Raw genomic sequence first — 17389 nt, 5'->3', positions numbered from 1 at the left:
AACAATCTTCGTGTTCATATCACCCTGAGCTCATACACGCAGTTCTTACCTACCCACGTTCCCAAAGCCTATTTTTAACTATCCCGATTTTAGAAACATTTTAACGCTATGTTAACAGGACTACCCCCCATGCACCCCAGCTGGAATAAATGCATACCTACTTCATAATTATTTGAGTTGTGAAGTCAATCCGCGCCTCAATAGCGCATGGAAAGAGTCTTAGAAACTGAACAGCAGTAAAACAATATGTCTATCCCATATCTTTGACCTCTAATGATGACAGTGATTCAGAGCACCCAGTCTACATAGCCAAAAGATTTAAATAGTTCATGAGGAAATGCATGGGCTTCCAGAAGGTGCTCAGATCTCCTAAGCTGAGTTTTTAACTCTTTAATTAATGAAGCTCCTTCTGCATCATTGCCAACTTTATGGAGCTGTAGGAGGTAAAGAAAAGTTGAGTTGCCCAGGTCTATCTGAGAAGATCTTCATACTTAGATATCAATTTGCAGAATAAAAATTTGCAGAGCATTTTGCAAGCATATTATTCTCTGAATGTATTGTTATGATCCTGCAAAGACCTAAATATAGCTTTAAAATATGATTTAAATTATTGTGCTTAGTTTTAAGCATGGATGATGTGCCTTTTTGTGATATTATGTTTAAGTCTTTACAGGCAAGATGCCTTTGCTAAGAGTTATTAAAAATGCAGGAATTAGCAACAAGTCTCCAAAGTAACTAATAAAAGGAATCAGTATCTGGAATGCAATGAAAAGGACAATTTCAGGAGCAAGTAAAAGCTGAATTTTCCAATCAGTGAGACCAAATTGAAGTATGCCTGACGCTTTTCAATTTGTAGTACAGTAAATATGCCATGTGCTTCTTGTGAGAGATTCCTTGTTATTTGTAAACAATCATTCAAAGAAAAATCTATATTCAGAAGCAGTTTTGGAGATCTTCCATAATGCTATTTTCTCTTTTTGGTGACATAATATACTGACCACTGTGAAGAAGCTTATGTTTTGGAAAAAAAATCTGTAAGGGAATTTGTGGTATGTCGCTGTTGAGCAGCTAGCAGAGTAATGAATGCATCAGTTCTCAGTGGCAAGAAGGAATGACCTTTATTGTTTTGATTTAATCACATATATAGAGTTCTCAAAAGTCACCCAGATTGGTCAGTCAGAAGCCTTCCCCTAGGCCTGATTGGCCAGGCCTGCACTGCCCAAGTTCTGGGACACTGTTCCAACAACATCCAAACTTTATCTTTATTTATAAAACACAAGAAAATTTCTCATGGGAAAAACCTGTGCTAGCCACAGCGGTACAATATTCAAAAAAGGAAAGATGAAAAGGAATTTTGTACCAGGAGTAAGAAAATTAAACCCATAGTACTTTGTGCTTTCCTCATTGTAAGTTTAATTCATCTTTTCTTGGACTGGATTTACATGTAGAAGTACTTTTCAAAAACAGGTATTAGAAGGAAAGAATTATCAGAATTATACAGATAAAATATCTTTAGTGAACTTTAAAGCAAATTAAGAAACTGAACCAGAGTATTCAATGTTGTCATTTGTTGTTTGCTTTAAAACTAAAAGGAATAAAACTAAAAAAATTTGGCCAGCTACTATAAAATCCTGTTACTGTTAATAATTCCATTACATCTAACACTCCTGCTTGCATAAAGTTATAGAAATAATTGACTATGTTCAGGCTCCGGAGTCCTACTGTGTAACAGAGAATTGGAAGATGACAGTTGCTCTTTCATAGCAGGATTAACTACAGTATTTGTAGTTAGATCTAAATTCAGAGTTAATTGTCCCAGATTGGCAAGAATTTTCAACATGGAACTACAGCTCTTTAAAAAATTATACAGTCTACAGGAGGAAAATGAAAAAAAAATCCCAATTTAGAAATATAAAAAATATTATGATTTTGTAAGCAAGAAAAGAGAAAGTTCATGCTGGCATGACAAAATGCAACACATTTAAGATACATAAATGGGCATTGCACATTCAGTAACAGGATAAAATATTTGAAATTATACATGAAAAATGGAAGAATGGAAAAATTAAAATCTTCAGGAAAAATATTTTGATATCTATTAAATCCCAATATTATTAATCAATACATCTAATCCTGTCAATATTGTAAATAAGATGGCCTCATCACCTTTCAAAAATCTCATGTAGCTGAGGTCTGAACTAGCACAATAGTACCACTATAACAACCTCTTCTTTTGGTAACTCAAAAGAGATGAACTTCACAGAAACAAAAGCAGAACTGTAAATACTGTGAATAAGGCTTCCAGTTGATGCCTTAAATGCTGATAAAAATTTGAGACACAGACACGCAGTATAGGAAAAGGGTATTACCTTGGTTTAATAGGATTCCAGGTGCACCACGACGACTCGAGCCCCCACGATATCCCCCGTATACAATTTATGGACCCCCTAGATTAGCATACTTATCTAAAAGTCTCCAATGAGGAGTCTAACAAATGAAGTAATTGCCCCCTTATTAAAATTGCCTCCCCCCAAAAAAGATTACTACTTAGTTTACAAAAAACGTGTCTCAGTGATGGGGCTCTGTTCAAGGTTGGTGCGTCATGCTTTTGAGATTGTGGGGATGTTTTGTCTTCCCCAAAGAATTCTGAGCAAGGCAAGGGTACAAGGGTTATAGGGTTGAGATACAGGGAGTAAAAAGTACAGGAATGGGGAAGGGTAAAAGGATATATAAAAAGAGTGTAAAAGTATAATGGAAAAAGGACAAAAAACCCATCAGGCATCACAGTCACAAAATATCACCATCTATAAGTAAAACACTCCCAAAACATGCAGCCATGCTGCTAATTTAGGAGGGGGGAAAAAAAGCTGTGAAGTCATTATGCTTCCCAAGGACAAAAAAAAGTATTGGAGAAACTTTTGAGCTTTTTGTAACCAAGCAATGCCTCTGGATATAACTTATGTTCATCAGCTAACTTGTGTTCATCAGTTTGACTTTATATCAAAAAGTCAAAGCCTTTATAATAAATAGGCTTAAAGTGTGTGCTGAGTTTCAGACTATGGTTTGTGGAATTTTGAATGTTTGGGAGAACAGCTCTTCTGTCTTGCCTAACGTCTCTGCTCTGACTTCCTGCATCACTGTCTTTCTGATTTCTAGGGTAAATTATAATTTTAATTAATCACTTCAGAAACTGAAACTGTCAGTGACCTTTTAAAATGACTATACATACAAAGCACACTTTTTGATAAATATTATTTTTTTACATTTTTTTGTTTGATTTTTATTTTTCCTCCCTCCAGTGCAAAGTTTAGAGAATGCATTTTCATACCTAGAGGATAATTACACTTGAATTTTTCTACTTAAAGTTTTAGAATTAAGTTTTTTGATTGTTAGCTTTTTTTAAACTGTTAAAGTCCAAGTAAGCAAGCAAATCTGTGCAGAAATAACCCTTTACATTTTTATTATTACATACTGTGGGAATAAATTTTGTTTGCAGTGTATGAATAAAAAGTTAGTGAAATTAGAGGAGAAACAAAATAATGTAGCAATAATAAGTGCATTCACTGTGCATCTGAGAGGAGAGGGGTAAAACAGTTTTCACTCATTTTGGCCTTAAATATTGTGTCCAGGTTTCCAGGATTCTGACATCAGAACCCAGATAACACTGATTAGAACCATAGGGCTTTACAATAAAAGCTAAAATATCAACCATATGATGGCAAAAAGTGATTAACTTATTCTCTTCTAGCTGCTCTCTGATGAAGTTGGTGGTGTTGTGGAGGAAGAACTCCTTCTTCTTGACAAAGACCATGATCGCTCAGCACTGTAGGCAACATGTTTATAATTTTGTATCTGAGTCTCAAGGAGATCCTTCTGTTGTTGGCTGATTGTCTGGCCAATCAGTTTAGGGAGAGCTTGAATGTTGACAATTAGAGTTTCCAGTTTAGTCTCCAGAGTAACAATTCTCTTCTCAAAATCTTCACTTCTTTCATTTAAGTCAGAAATCATTTCATACATGATGTTTTGAGTCTGAAAGTAGAAGGATGTAAAAAAGGTTTAGAGAGATCTTACAGATATTGTAACGTGCAGTGCAACTCGACAAGGATTATTATCTTAAATGCTTTTGCATTTCAAAAAAAGAAGATATGAGTATTCTAACAATATCTAGTCTTTTGAAATAAATTTATTTGCAGATGTATGACAGACTCCCTACTGGTGCTAAATTTGTTGAGCAGAAATATAACATTTATATTGTGAGTTGCATTTTAAATGTCAAGCTCTTATTGAATTTGATGAAACACCTGACCCTTTTAGAAGTTTAGATGCTTAGAAATGCACCATCATAAGATTTGTGAACAGAATTAGTTGTGTAAGCCACAAGGAAAACAAAGCTTTCAAAGCACAGTGATGCACCCTTCACTTCTCTCCATTTCCTCTGAGTTTTAAACACCTTCATACATTTAAAAATAAAACAATTATCTTGTTTTCTCCTTATACTGTGCTTGAACCTGTTGTAATAAGAGTAGTTGAGTGGATTGTTTTAGAAATGTAGAGCAAGGAGGAAAAACAAGTGTACATTCCTGTACTTCTACCTTCCCCTATCTATCTGTCCTCTACAAAATGGTGTTTGGTATCAGAAAGTCTATCGGATAAACTTTAAAATGTCATAATGCTTAGTACAAATGAAATCTGATGTTAATTCATAAAGTCTGTAACTTTCTATTTGACTTCCATTTGTTTCTTTTATAATTAATGCAGGGAAATTACTAAAACTAATTACTGGATTTTTCCCTCTTGTAGATTGAGACTTCAGATTAGACATAATCAAAATTTAAAATAACTGGTAATAATTCAGTAGATAAACTGACTGAAGTTTATAATCCATTATAAAGGAATGATAAATTATTTGAATGACTACCTGAAGTTTAAAGCACAAAAATATCAGATAAGTGTCTATAATGCATTTTTCTGTTCTGTATCAAGATGATAGCATAATTGTTGAAAGAAAACAAATCTACATCTAATAATATCTGAAAAGTCCTTATCAGTTGACAGAAGCAGAGTGAAATGTATTTTCAGTAACTGAAGTTGTCAGGCATTTCTCTACTACAAAGGAGGAACACTGAAAGTTTGCTTTGATGTTGCATTTTAAATTGATCTGGGTTTTGAGGTACCTGAGGACATTTGTATGAGAAACCCTTGGGAAAAGTGCATAAATACTTCTAATGAAGATTCAAATTAAGTTCATATAAAATAACTGTTATATATTGCAGTCTAATGTGAAGCATGCAACGCTCTCAGCTCAGCACTGTAAGTCTCATTATTGTTTTGGTTTTTTTAAAATGTAACATTTAACAACAGGCAAGTAGTGTGTTGTTACTGCAGGCTCCAGGACGGTTGCACAGGCTGGCTCCCGCCCGGGGCGAAGTCCCTGGTCCTCATAATTCCACCAGATCTGGGACGCCCGGCCCCCAGGGTCCCGCGGGCGGCGCGAGTCTCCCAACCACGGAAATTCTAGCAGGAAACGTGGTGAGGCGAAGGAAGGAACTGGAATCCATCTCTGTTCTGGCAGGGAGGTTTATTTGGGGTACGGGGGAGAGGGATACCAGGAAAGGAGAAGGGGAGGGAAGCGGGGATGGGGTAGGAGCTGCCAGCGCAGAGATGCAAGACGTCTCTCTGACGCAGACACGGGCTTATAAGGGGAAGAAAAGGGGCGGGATTTTTCTCCCCTGGAGCCAGTCCCGGGAGATGGAGGGGGAGAATTGACAGGGGGAACACACCAATAGGTTTTCAGGTACAGCAGAGTGCATATTTTAAAATGAACCAATGGCATACAAGGCAGGGGAACAAAGGAAGCCACATGGAGATCTGAAAATTGCATTACTACAGTGTGTGTTAGGTTATATGATAAAATTCTAATCTGCACACCCACAAATGAGCAGAGACAGACAATGGCAGGTAGGGGATCTGAATAATACCCTGTCATGGCTACTCTCAGGCCCATAAAAGGAGCCAGCAGTCCATAATCGGCCCATCTCCACAAGCACAGAGGAAGAATAGAATCAAATCAAATAGAATAGCTCAGTTGGAAAGGACCTACAAAAATCATCTTGTCCTATTTCCTGACCCCTTCAGGGCTAGCCAAAAGCTAAAGCATACTATTAAAGGCATTGTCCAAATGCATCTTAAACACTGACAGGCATGGGACACCAACTACTTCTCTAAGAAGTCTGTTCCAGTGTTTGACCACCCTCTCAGTAATGAAATGCTTCCTAATGTCCACTCTGAACCTCTCCTGATGCAGCTTTCAATTATTCCCATCCATCCTATCATTGGATACCAGGGAGAAGAGATCAGCAACTCCCTCTCCATTTGCTCTTCTCAGGAAGCTGTAGTCACCCCTCATCCCCCTTCTCTCCAAACTAGACAACCCCAGTGTCCTTAGCTGCTCCTCATAGGACATGCCTTTTACCAACCTTGTTGCCTTCCTTTGGATGCATCCAAGTAACTTCATATCCTTTTTAAATTGTGGGGCTCAGAATTGCACACAGTTCTCAAGGTGAGGCTGCACCAACGCCGAATACAGTGGGATAATCACCTCTTTTGACTAGCTGGTTATGCTGTGTTTAATGCACCCCAGGATGCAGTTTGCCCTCCTGGCTGCCAGGACTCACTGCTGACTCATACTGAACCTGTGGTCAACCAGCATCCTCACATCCAATGGTATAAAGTTTATGAACTGTATGAAATTTAACAAGGGCAAGTGGCAGATTCTACATCTGGGACAGGACAACCCTGGTTGTGTGTATAGAGTAGGGAACGAGAGACTGGAGAGCAGTGTTGCGGAAAGGGTCCTGGGGATCCTGGTTGATGGTAAGTTGAATATAAGTCAGCAGTGCCCTGGCAGCCAGGAGGGCCAACCGTGTCCTGGGGTACATCAGGCACAGCATCACCAGCTGGGCAAGGGAGGGGGTTGTCCTGCTCTGCTCTGCACTGGTGCAGCCTCACCTTGAGTCCTGGAGGCAGTTTTGGGCACCACAGTATAAGATATAAAGCCATTAGAGAGCATCCAAAGGAGGGCAATGAAGATGGTGAAGGGCCTTGAAGGGAAGCTGCATGAGGAGCAGCTGAGGGCACTTGATCTGTTCAACCTGGAGAAGAGGAGACTGAGGGGAGACCTCATCGCAGTCTACAACTTCCTTGTGAGGAGAAGTGGTAGGGCAGGTACTGATCTCTTCACTCTCATGACCAGTGACAGGACTCGAGGAAACAGCACACAGCTGAGTCTGGGGAGGTTTAGTTTAGATATCAGGAAAAGGTTCTTCCCCCAGAGGGTGGTTGGGCACTTGAACAGGTTCCCCAGGGAAGTGGTCAGAACACCAAGCCTGACAGAGTTCAAGAAGCATTTGGACAATACCCTCAGGCACATGGTGTGACTCTTGGGGATGAGTGCTGTGCAGGGCCAGGAGTTGGACTCAATGATCCTTGAGGGTCCCTTCCAACTCAGCTGATTCTATGATTCTATGATTCTATGATCCCTTTCTGCAGGGCTGTGCTCCAGACACTCCTCTCCCAATTTATAATTGTGCCCTGTGTTACTTCATCCCAGGTGCAGAATCCAGCATTTGGTCTTGTTAAATGTCATGCCATTGATGACTGCCCAATCCTCCAATCTATCTAGATCCATCTGCAAGGCCTCTCATCCCTCAAAAGAGTCAAGAGCACCTCCCAGTTTGGTATTATCGGCAAACTTGCTAATGGTGCATTCAACTCCTGCATTCAGATCATTGATAGAACTGACCCTAGAATTGAGCCCTGAGGAATACCACTGGTGAACAGTCCAGAAAAACTATATGCGTTGCCTTCCCTTCATCCACTGTGCGGGTGACCTTATCACTGGTTAAATGGGACTTTCCCTTTATGAACCCATGTTGACTGTGCCTGATGATAGCATTATCCTTTAAATGCTTTTCAATGGTACCCAGTATGATCTTCTCCATAATTTTTCTAGGTACTGAGGGTAGACTAACAGGTCTCTAGTTTCCTATGTCTTGCCTCACACCTTTCTTGAAAATTGGAATAACATTGGCTAGCTTCCAGTCAGCAGGAACTTCCCTAGACTCCCAAGATCTTGGGTAGATGATTGAGACGGGTCCTGCCATAACTTCTGCTAGCTCCTTCCGTACTCCAGGATCCATCCCAGTGGTGCCTGTGGATTTATGAACATTCAGCTGATACAATTGTTCCCTTACAATTTCAGTGTCCACAAATGGAAAGTCACAGGTATTGGTATCTTGGGTTTGTCTATTTCTTCCAAAGTCTCTACACATTACTGGAGGGATCGAGGAAAACACTACCTGTGCCCCTGAATCTTTTAGAATTCTTTCCAGGGCCATGAACTCTCTTTTGATTGTCTTTGGACTTATTGTTGCAACATGAAAGAGCCAGACTGAGAATAGTCCAAAAGCTATGCTAAGTCCTTCAGTTTTCTGGTGACGTCCCTGATTCAGGCCCCAGGGAGGCAGCAAACTTCCCTGAAAAGAGCATTCAGTCTGCAAATCAGTGCTTCCCTTCTACTCGGGAGGGAGTCACCGATGACCATAACTTGCCATTGTTTTTTCTCAGCACTGCTCTTAATGCAGGTTTTGTGAGGAGTTGGTTGACCTGACCTTGGTGAGAGTGCTTGCATAGGTTACTCCTATCGCATTATGCACTTTGTCTACCAGGTTCTCATACCTATTTTGCAAAGGTAGATGAAAGGGTAAGGAGGGGTTTCTCTTACAGCTCCATGCAGTAACTTGCTTCCACCCCTCCCTATTCCTTGTAATTCTTCCTTCCTCCAGGCACAGAACAGATCCTGAACCTACCTCCATAGTCACCACGTTGAGTTGACATCTGTGTACCAGAAATGGCAGAGCACAGCTTGGCTTATCTCCTTGGACTCCTCAGTCTGCCCACCTTCTCCTGAAGCTGGGCCACCAGGCAGAGCAGTTAATCTACCTGGTCACACCTCCCACAGGCATTTACTATCACCCTTTATCTCCAGGAATATCCTTGTACATACCCCATAATCTGAATCTTGTGTGGTCACATGCTTTGACAGGAGCTCTGTCTGTTGAAATTATACTGGGTGCTAGAAGCTCAGGAGAAACAGAAGGCATGGCTTTTTGCCAGGTGGTCACCATGCTGCTGCATGCCTGACTGCTGGGTCCTACAAAGGCATGTAGGAACCCAGATTAAGGATTCAGAGGAAGGAACTCCCTGTCCAGGCTTCTTACAGAGTTGTCTGAGGAGACCCTCAGCTCCAATGCCCTGATGTGAAACCCATGATGATAAGTCAATGTTGGAACATGTTTTGGACTGAGGGGTGTTGCTGTCTTGGGGTATGGGACACATGATAGGAGGCAGGGGAAGAATATTATTTTTGGATTGCACAGGACTCAGGATATTTAGGGAAGGCAGAAAAGGGAGGAATCTAGGTGATTTGGGAAGGAATGAGTGGGGGAAAATGGAGGGGTAGGGAGACTAAAAATGCAGAGTTGCTACCACGGAAGAGAAACCACCTCTATGGTTTATTAAATTATGCATATCTGGTATCTTCCTTATCACCTTATCATGTGTGTGTATGTGTGCAATTTAATAGTCTCTTTTAGTTGATCTCAAATAGCTTTAACAAAGAATAACAAATCCTTATATCAGCCAAGTTGGAAGTTATTATTCATTACAAAAACTTGGAGCAAATATAGACCTTAGTTATTTGTCTAAAGTCATTGCTTCATAAGAGAACGGAAATGGAAAACCACAACACCTAAGTTCCATCTGTGTGAAGGTCTGTGAACTATAGTCACTCACAGCATAGTCTGACTAGAAACCTCTTTATTATACAGGTCTACACAAACATTTCCCAGTCAAAGTTCAACCTAAGCTTTTGCCATGGTTGGTGCAGTCTGTTTCAGCTTCTCTCAGGATCAGCTCTTCAGTTATGATATATTTTCCAAATGTTCAAAAAATAAAAGGTACATTCAAACCTTGGTATGAGCCATAAACAAGATGTTTTACTTAATGAATGTTAACCCAAAGCAAATATATGCTTCCATTTTCTAGAATTAACAAAGTTGTTAACAATATTTGCATGTATAGTTCATAACATTTTCACTTATGAACTCTCCATTTGGAAAGGGTGAATGTTGATTCAAAGCAACAATAATTACCTACTAACCTTTGCCAGGTCCACCAAAGTGTTGGCTTGATCATTCAGTTTCCTTTGTTCCATTTTTACACTTCTTAATCTAAAAAGTGGAATTTCAAGTCAGATTTTTGTATGTGCACATGTGCACCTATGTGGTCATCTCAGGACTTTTTAAAAGCATGCGTAAAACTTACAAGAGCAAATAACTGCATGGACAATGCCTCAAGTGCTTTGTATAAAGTCAGAATTGGTCGTGTGTCTGGTACAATGAGAAACATGCCTCTTCAACACCACAAAAGAAAAAGAGCAAGGAAATGTCATGTCCTTGAGACTATTGTTTGCCATGGGTAAAGTTGCATTCAAAAGGGGACATAACAATTTATCCAGAGTATATGAAAGCAAACATGTTCCTCAAAGCCCCAGTGTTGTTATAAGTAGATATAGGAAGAAACATAGAACAAATGCCTTTTGCAATTAACATTGTCACTAATCAAGAATCTTCCCATGCCTACATGACTAGATACAGGTATTAGCCCTGTTCTGTCAGAAATGGATTGAATTAGCAGGTGCTTTAACCTGATGGAAATACAGTGATAAGTGAGTTTCTCATTACATTTAAACAGATCTTCCATCTGACCAGCAGCCAAGTAACCAACATACTTGCTGATACATTTAATTTTCTTACTACTCTGAACATTTGTGAATTTAAATATGCTTACATTTAAAACTTACATGAGACATTTGTTTCCAATGCACTATTTAAATTGGACTGCTCTATATAATATGAATTAAGAATCAATGGTACATTTTCTATTTAATGCTTAGCTAAATGCATTATTATTAATTAGTGATGCACATACTCTGAATGATATGTAATTGACCTTTCCTAGGTATTCCCTGAATCAAACTCCATGTTTTTCAGATTAACTACTACATGAGTGGTTTTTAGATGTGATTTTAAAAAATAAGCAATTTATCTCTGAAGTATAAGTGGGTTCTCATATATATCTCATATATATATATATATCTCATATATATATGGCACAGACTGGAAAACATATCCCTAGGTAGTGGTAAGTCTTTAGCTGCAGCAGCCAAATTAAAATTAAAATGGCAGACATTTGTACTTAAATTCATTACAAGGAAATATGAAACATATTTTTAATTTTTATGTACTTCACTTATCACAGCAAAATATTATGAATCTGGATTGTGTTTCTGTGGCAGCAATCAGACCACTGAAGTTCACAAATAAAGACTCTTTTTTTGCATGCAAACTGTAGTAAATTATTCAAATTTAGGAAGGTGCAGCTCATACAACTTACTTCCGAGCTCTGTTTTCATTTTGTTGAAATAAAAAAGACAAAACAGAAGAAGACAAACTGTAAAATACACTAAAACAACCAAATGAGCACAATAGGTGCACCTTCCCATTAATTATCCCCTGCAGATTTTTTCTTTTTGCAATATATAAAATGTCTTACCACTGATTTCCCCTTATTAAGTGTGCATGAGAAAGAAAAAAAGGCTGACACCAGCTGAAGAGAGAAATCACAGGAAATATTTTTAGAATTCTGAGGGATGTGATTGTGAGTTTGAGACTTATTATTATCTACTCTGATTTCTTGAATAAAATTGGCCTTGAAATTTCACATCTTTTATTCCTGTCTCCAGCCCAATGATTGGGAAGGTAAGGGAGGAGAAACCACAAAAAACTTAGAAATACAGAAAGACAAGAGAGCCATTTGCTACCAAGAGGTCCCATGTTTCCTTGAGAAAACTTCAAAGATGCAAGGGGAGAGAAAACAAATTGCACACAGTACTTTTCTGCAGCTGGAAGAAAGAAGACTGCTAGAACAATGTTTCTATCCATGGTCCATTCCTCAGCATGCTGAGAAAATGATCCAATTTTCTTGCTTAAATACAAGTTTTGGAATAGGTAACAAAGTGCTAAAGGACAAGAGAGAAATATATTATTAACATAAATGCTCAAAGCTTGGCTGGCAAAACTAGGAAAATATCACTGGTGCCACCTTCACAGACTTCCTCCCCCATGATTAATGAATTTTTAAGATAGGTGCAGAACACCACTTTACAACTTGTGAAGCTCTTCAGGGTTAAATGATATATAAAGCTGCAGATCAAACCTCCTCTGTTTTTAAATTTAGATTCCTCTTTTCATGCACAAATGTATACACATGCACACACAGAGAGAAAATAAATAGCAAGGTTTAAATGTTATGGAGTAACCTTTGCACTCAGGGATTCAAGTCCAGCAAAGGACATACAGGACATGCCACCTATCCCACAACCCCTGCCATTCCTCCCAAATCCTTTAAGCTAAGCAGGATGACAGAACTAATAAAACCCTCTTTTTATCTACCAAAAAATGCCTCAGCTTTTGTGGATTCTATTGCCTCAAGCTTTTCTAAAAGAGCACGGTAACATTTTACCCTGAAAGTTTGCTAAATATTATATAGTAATTAAGATTTGTAGAATAGTTCATCTCTTCTATCAGGAGTGTAAGTGGGTCAGCTGGATGCTACCCCCAGATCTCACAGCCCGGGTCACACACAGATCCATGCTTAGAAATTATCAAAACATCAGTTTAATCTTTTTCAATCTAAATCTCCCCAGCATGTCATGGAAAACCCATTTCACAGGTGATACAAAAAGCTGCTACAAGCTGTATAGGCATCTCAAATAGAACAAATAGCAGTATGGGTCCTGGATATTCCTTATGATGAATCTGTGGCTGCTAGGGACAAAAGTCTTTTTATTTCTCCCATGTAGTCCAAGGAAGATAAACTGAATCACTGTAAAATTTTAGCTGGCTGTGGCTTAGAAAACTCCTACAAACGCTCTCAATAATTTGGCATTACCCTGTGCTGCATATGACCAGAGTATTTTCTTTTCTTAATAGATACTACAGTAAAACTTTGTCTTATTCTGAAAGAAAGAGAAAATGCAAACTCAAGAGCACAATTCTAGGAAGGGAGAGAGTGCATGTGTGAGGAAAGGAGAGTGTGTGCTGAAGAGGAAGAATGCACAGAGGAAGAGTGTGTGCTAGAGAAAAAAGAGAAGAGAGCAAGGGTGGTGAGGGGAAAAAAGAGGGGGGGAGAGAGACAAAAAGATATTGAGAGGCACCAAGAGACAGAACGCAGGACAGTGTAAAAGGGGAGAGTTTTGTCAGAAAGAAACATAGAGGGGGGGTGGGGAGGGACAGAGAGAGAGAAAGAGAGTGAAAGAGACAATGAAAGGGGGGAAGCAAGCAAGAGAAAGAGACAGAGAGAAAACCAGGAAATGGGAAAGAGAACAAGAGGGGCATATGAGAGACTGAGAGACATAGAGGGAGGGGGAAGAAAGAGGGAGAAATAAAGGAGTGAAAAGACAGAACAATACAGAGTATGACAGAATAAGAGAGAGAGAGAAAGATATCTATTGTGACAGAAAGAAACTTAGAGAGGGAAAGAGATAAGGGAGATGGAGAGACAGCCATGTAGCAAGAAAGAGAGACTATGAAAGGTAGTGAGAGTATGCAAGGGAACGAGGGTGGGTTGAGAGAGAACTAGGAAGAGATGCTGAAGAGGGATGAGAGAAAATGAGTCAGAATGAGAACAAGAGAGAATAAGGAAAAGAGAACAAAAGGGGAGGAGAGAAAGAGAGTGCTTGGACAGAAAAAACAAGGTAAAATTGTACTTACTGATGAATAGCTTGCAAGAATTTTCGTTGATGTTTCCTTACTTTTGCATGGTCTACCTTTTTAACCAGCTTTGTACTTTTATAAATTAACCATGTTTCCCTGAGTACATTGGCCGCTGCATTTTTCACCTGTTTCATAAAAGAAAAACACCATGCTGACAAAAATAGCATAATGGGTTTTTTTTTTAATCTTTTCTAATCTAAAGTCTTTCTAAAGCACTTAAGACTGTTTAACTATGGGAAGTTGGTACATGAAGAAGCTGCAGCAGTGAGGCCAGAAAGCAATTATCAGACAAAAGGAATTGCTGAGCAATTTCCATGTTGTTTATAAAAGTGATATTGGGTCAAACTTTCTTTCCATCTGGAAATTGCTTCTCCCTTTTCAAAAGAGTTAGGGCCATTTGTTGTTTATGAAAACATAAATTACAGTGAACTGTGGCTAGCACAGGTTTTTCCCATGAGAAATTTTCTTGTGTTTTATAAATAAAGATAAAGTTTGGATGTTGTTGGAACAGTGTCCCAGAACTTGGACAGTGCAGGCCTGGCCAATCAGGCCTGGAGGAAGGCTTCTGACTGACCAATCTGGGTGACTTTTGAGAACTCTATATATGTGATGAAATCAAAACAATAAAGGTCATTCCTTCTTGCCACTGAGAACTGGTGCCTTCATTACTCTGCTAGCTGCTCAACAGCAACAGTGAACGATTATTAATTTTTTATTTGTATGGCAATTAACTAGATGCATTTTATAGGATCATAAAATTTATCTCTTTTGTGTTTTATCATTATAACCTTTGTTCCTCTTAGCAATTTAACAGTCTTATAACTTTTCAGAGCTGTTAGAACAGGGTTTTTTGCTTGTTTTATTCTTTATATTTTTCCTTATTCTGGTTTCTTTTTTATGATTCTTAGAGGAGATGAAAAAACAACTTGTTAATAAATGGAGGCAGTGTTCTATTTCATGAGTGCTTTGAATTTTTTTTAAATTAGGCTTTCTATAAAATGTCAAACACAAGAATACCTACAGTTCCCTCCTAGAACCTTCAATATTCCCAAGAATATTTGAAAGCAATAGACAAAGAATTTCAATGGAATAATAATTAATGACAGAATTACTAGGCTACTTGCAAAGGCCAGTTCTTGTTATTGAACTGTATTTTCTCTCCCTCTGGCTTTGTATCATGCCAGTTAATGCAGTGTCAGAACTAACTGAATGTATAGATAAAGACATTTTAGGAATGCTATGCAGTAGCTCTTCCCAGTAGGAGCTCCCAAACTTGAAACCATAAAAGCACTGGAGAACTTTTTGATCCTGACTTTGATGGAAGCAGAATCAGATTTTAGAGACTTCCTCAAGACATCTAGTCTTTGCATTTCCAGAAGATCTGGTTGTCTTCAGGCTATGAGGAAACATCTCTAGTATCTGTGTAATGGATTTGTAATCTGAGGTACATCTGAGATATGGTTGCTTGTTTTGCTTGCTTTTCATTTCCTTTGAGTTTCATGAGTCTGAAACTACCAAAACACCACTTGGATACACTATTAAACTGATATTTAGATTTATATGAGGGATAACTGAGTAGAATAAACCTTAAAATTCTATATAATCTTCTCATGTGCTGCATGGAAGCATATCAATTTAATATATTAATCTTTAGTTTCACATATTTTAACTGTTGATTATATCAATTATCTTTCAGCTGCAAGGACCATCTATAGAAGAATATTCAAATCCTCAAAATCTTCCGAGAACCTGCTGTTGCCCTCAATTTCAAAGAGAAGCTCAGGGCATTAAATCTCTCCACATAGCACCTTGCAAAATCACACCCATTAAAAAGTTAGATAAAAGAATGGAGCATGAAACCATTTGAAACAAATATAAAAATAAATTTAATGTACATTTCCTTTTCAGTTGTGAATATAAAGTGTGACTTACTCTTTTAGTTAGCTGGGTGTCCATCATGAAATTATGTACATGTTTTTCAGCTTTGGTAAGTTCTAACTTCCTTGCAACCACAGCTACCACCAGTGCAGTGCACCCAGCACCCTGAAAACAACAAAACAAACCCCCAAGATGTTATTACTGCATTTTGCAGAGTTTTAATGGAAGTTTCTCCTTTGCTGTAGAAATATGGTAGGCATCAGGTGATTGATCCCTGATAAACATGCTATAGCTATTTCAGTTCAGTATAATACAAGTCAGCAATTGCAGAATAGTAAACTGCCAAGGCATCAAAATAATTGGTGAGCAGCATTATTTAAAAGTCCTGCTTTTTTTACCTTCAGGGGTTGAAAATTCAAACACATTCCATTTCTAGTGCATAAAAAAGGGGGTGATCAGAACAATTTTAAAGTCACAGCAAGTAATCCAAGGATGATCAAAAGAGAGTCCAAGGACCTGGGACAGTTGGTGAGGGAATCGGGAGCACAGGTTATTTTTTACTCTATTCTTCCATGTGCAGGCAGTGACACTGAAAGAAACAGATGCACCCAGTCTATTAATACATGGCTTCATGGCTGGTGTCACCACCAAAATTTTGGTTTCTTTGACAATAGGATGCCCTGCATGGTACCAGGCTTGCTGACATCAGATGGGATTCATGTCTCTCACAGGGAGAAGACGGTCTTGGGTCTGGAGCTAGAGGGGCTTATTGATAGGGCTTTAAATTAGATATGACAGGGGAGGGGGGTATCATCAGGATTGCTTGTGATATGGTATGGGATGACATGCCATCCTGATATCGAGCCCCTCAAAGTTTGAGCCCCTCAAGATTTGAACCAAATGTTGCAATATTTTTTAGTTGTTAATCAGTAGCTGTAGCTAGGCAGTTATGATTAGGCAATTGCATTGTGAATTTTGTAGGCTTGACTAATCCTTTGTTTTAAGGAAAAGGGAACAGAATTCCAAGATGAATGGGCTGTCTGGGCGAGAACCACCAGGAGTGAATTCAGCAAGACTGAGCAGTAACTGGGGGAAAGGTAATTGCAGCAGTTGCAGATCACAACCACCAACCCATTGACCACCTACTCAAAACAGACCCCTGACTCAACTGAAGAGCTGTACCTGCACACTAATTAGCATGAGAAGTGAGAGCTATAACTAGCTGTCACTGTTGAACTGATAATGGAGTGAAGTGGCCCGAATTGTCAGAGAGTGCTAAATGACTAAATTTATTAAATAATTAACAGATTTTATACACATGTGAAAAGGCTATTTGGATTGGCCAACAATCATCCACCCCCAGGGATTTATTGGCCCAGGTGTTTGAGCGCCTGTTTCCAAAAGCCACTTTCAATAACATGAAACTATCTTTATTTAGAAAACATAGAAGAAGAAGAGAAAAATTCCCATGGGAAAGAATCTGTGCTGCCACAACTAGCAAATAGGGGTTTAAGTACTAATTAATGCAAAAGTTATGCAATCTGTAACCAATGAATGCTGATATGTTTGTTAAAATGAATAAATAATGTAAAGTTTTGATGACTGGGGAGCCAGTC

At 38.7% G+C, this 17389-nt stretch overlaps 1 protein-coding gene and 1 long non-coding RNA gene across 4 annotated transcripts in view; both read right to left on the bottom strand.

The window, feature by feature from the left end:
• LOC146425378 (uncharacterized) overlaps window positions 1–17389 on the bottom strand; it is a 517591-nt gene that overhangs the window by 18715 nt on the left and 481487 nt on the right. The window lies entirely within an intron of this gene.
• LOC146425386 (small conductance calcium-activated potassium channel protein 2-like) overlaps window positions 3476–17389 on the bottom strand; it is a 171110-nt gene continuing 157196 nt past the window's right edge. Inside the window, exons 4-7 of one of the 3 annotated variants that reach the window (XM_085041587.1) lie at window positions 15828–15938; window positions 13893–14020; window positions 10220–10289; window positions 3476–4029 (exon numbers count right to left, since the gene is read on the bottom strand). In XM_085041587.1, the coding sequence (XP_084897713.1) occupies window positions 3745–4029; window positions 10220–10289; window positions 13893–14020; window positions 15828–15938 (594 nt within the window). In that variant the 3' untranslated portion in view covers window positions 3476–3744. The remainder of the gene's footprint in view (window positions 4030–10219; window positions 10290–13892; window positions 14021–15827; window positions 15939–17389) is intronic. The other 2 variants (XM_085041586.1, XM_085041588.1) reach the window with 2 other exon arrangements.

This window comes from Lichenostomus cassidix, chromosome W (genome assembly GCF_008360975.1).
Source record: "Lichenostomus cassidix isolate B80296 chromosome W, HeHo_3.0, whole genome shotgun sequence".
Lineage (NCBI taxonomy): Eukaryota > Metazoa > Chordata > Aves > Passeriformes > Meliphagidae > Lichenostomus > Lichenostomus cassidix.
Note: the sequence above shows the minus strand (reverse complement) of the source record. Positions and strands in the feature narration are given on the sequence as shown.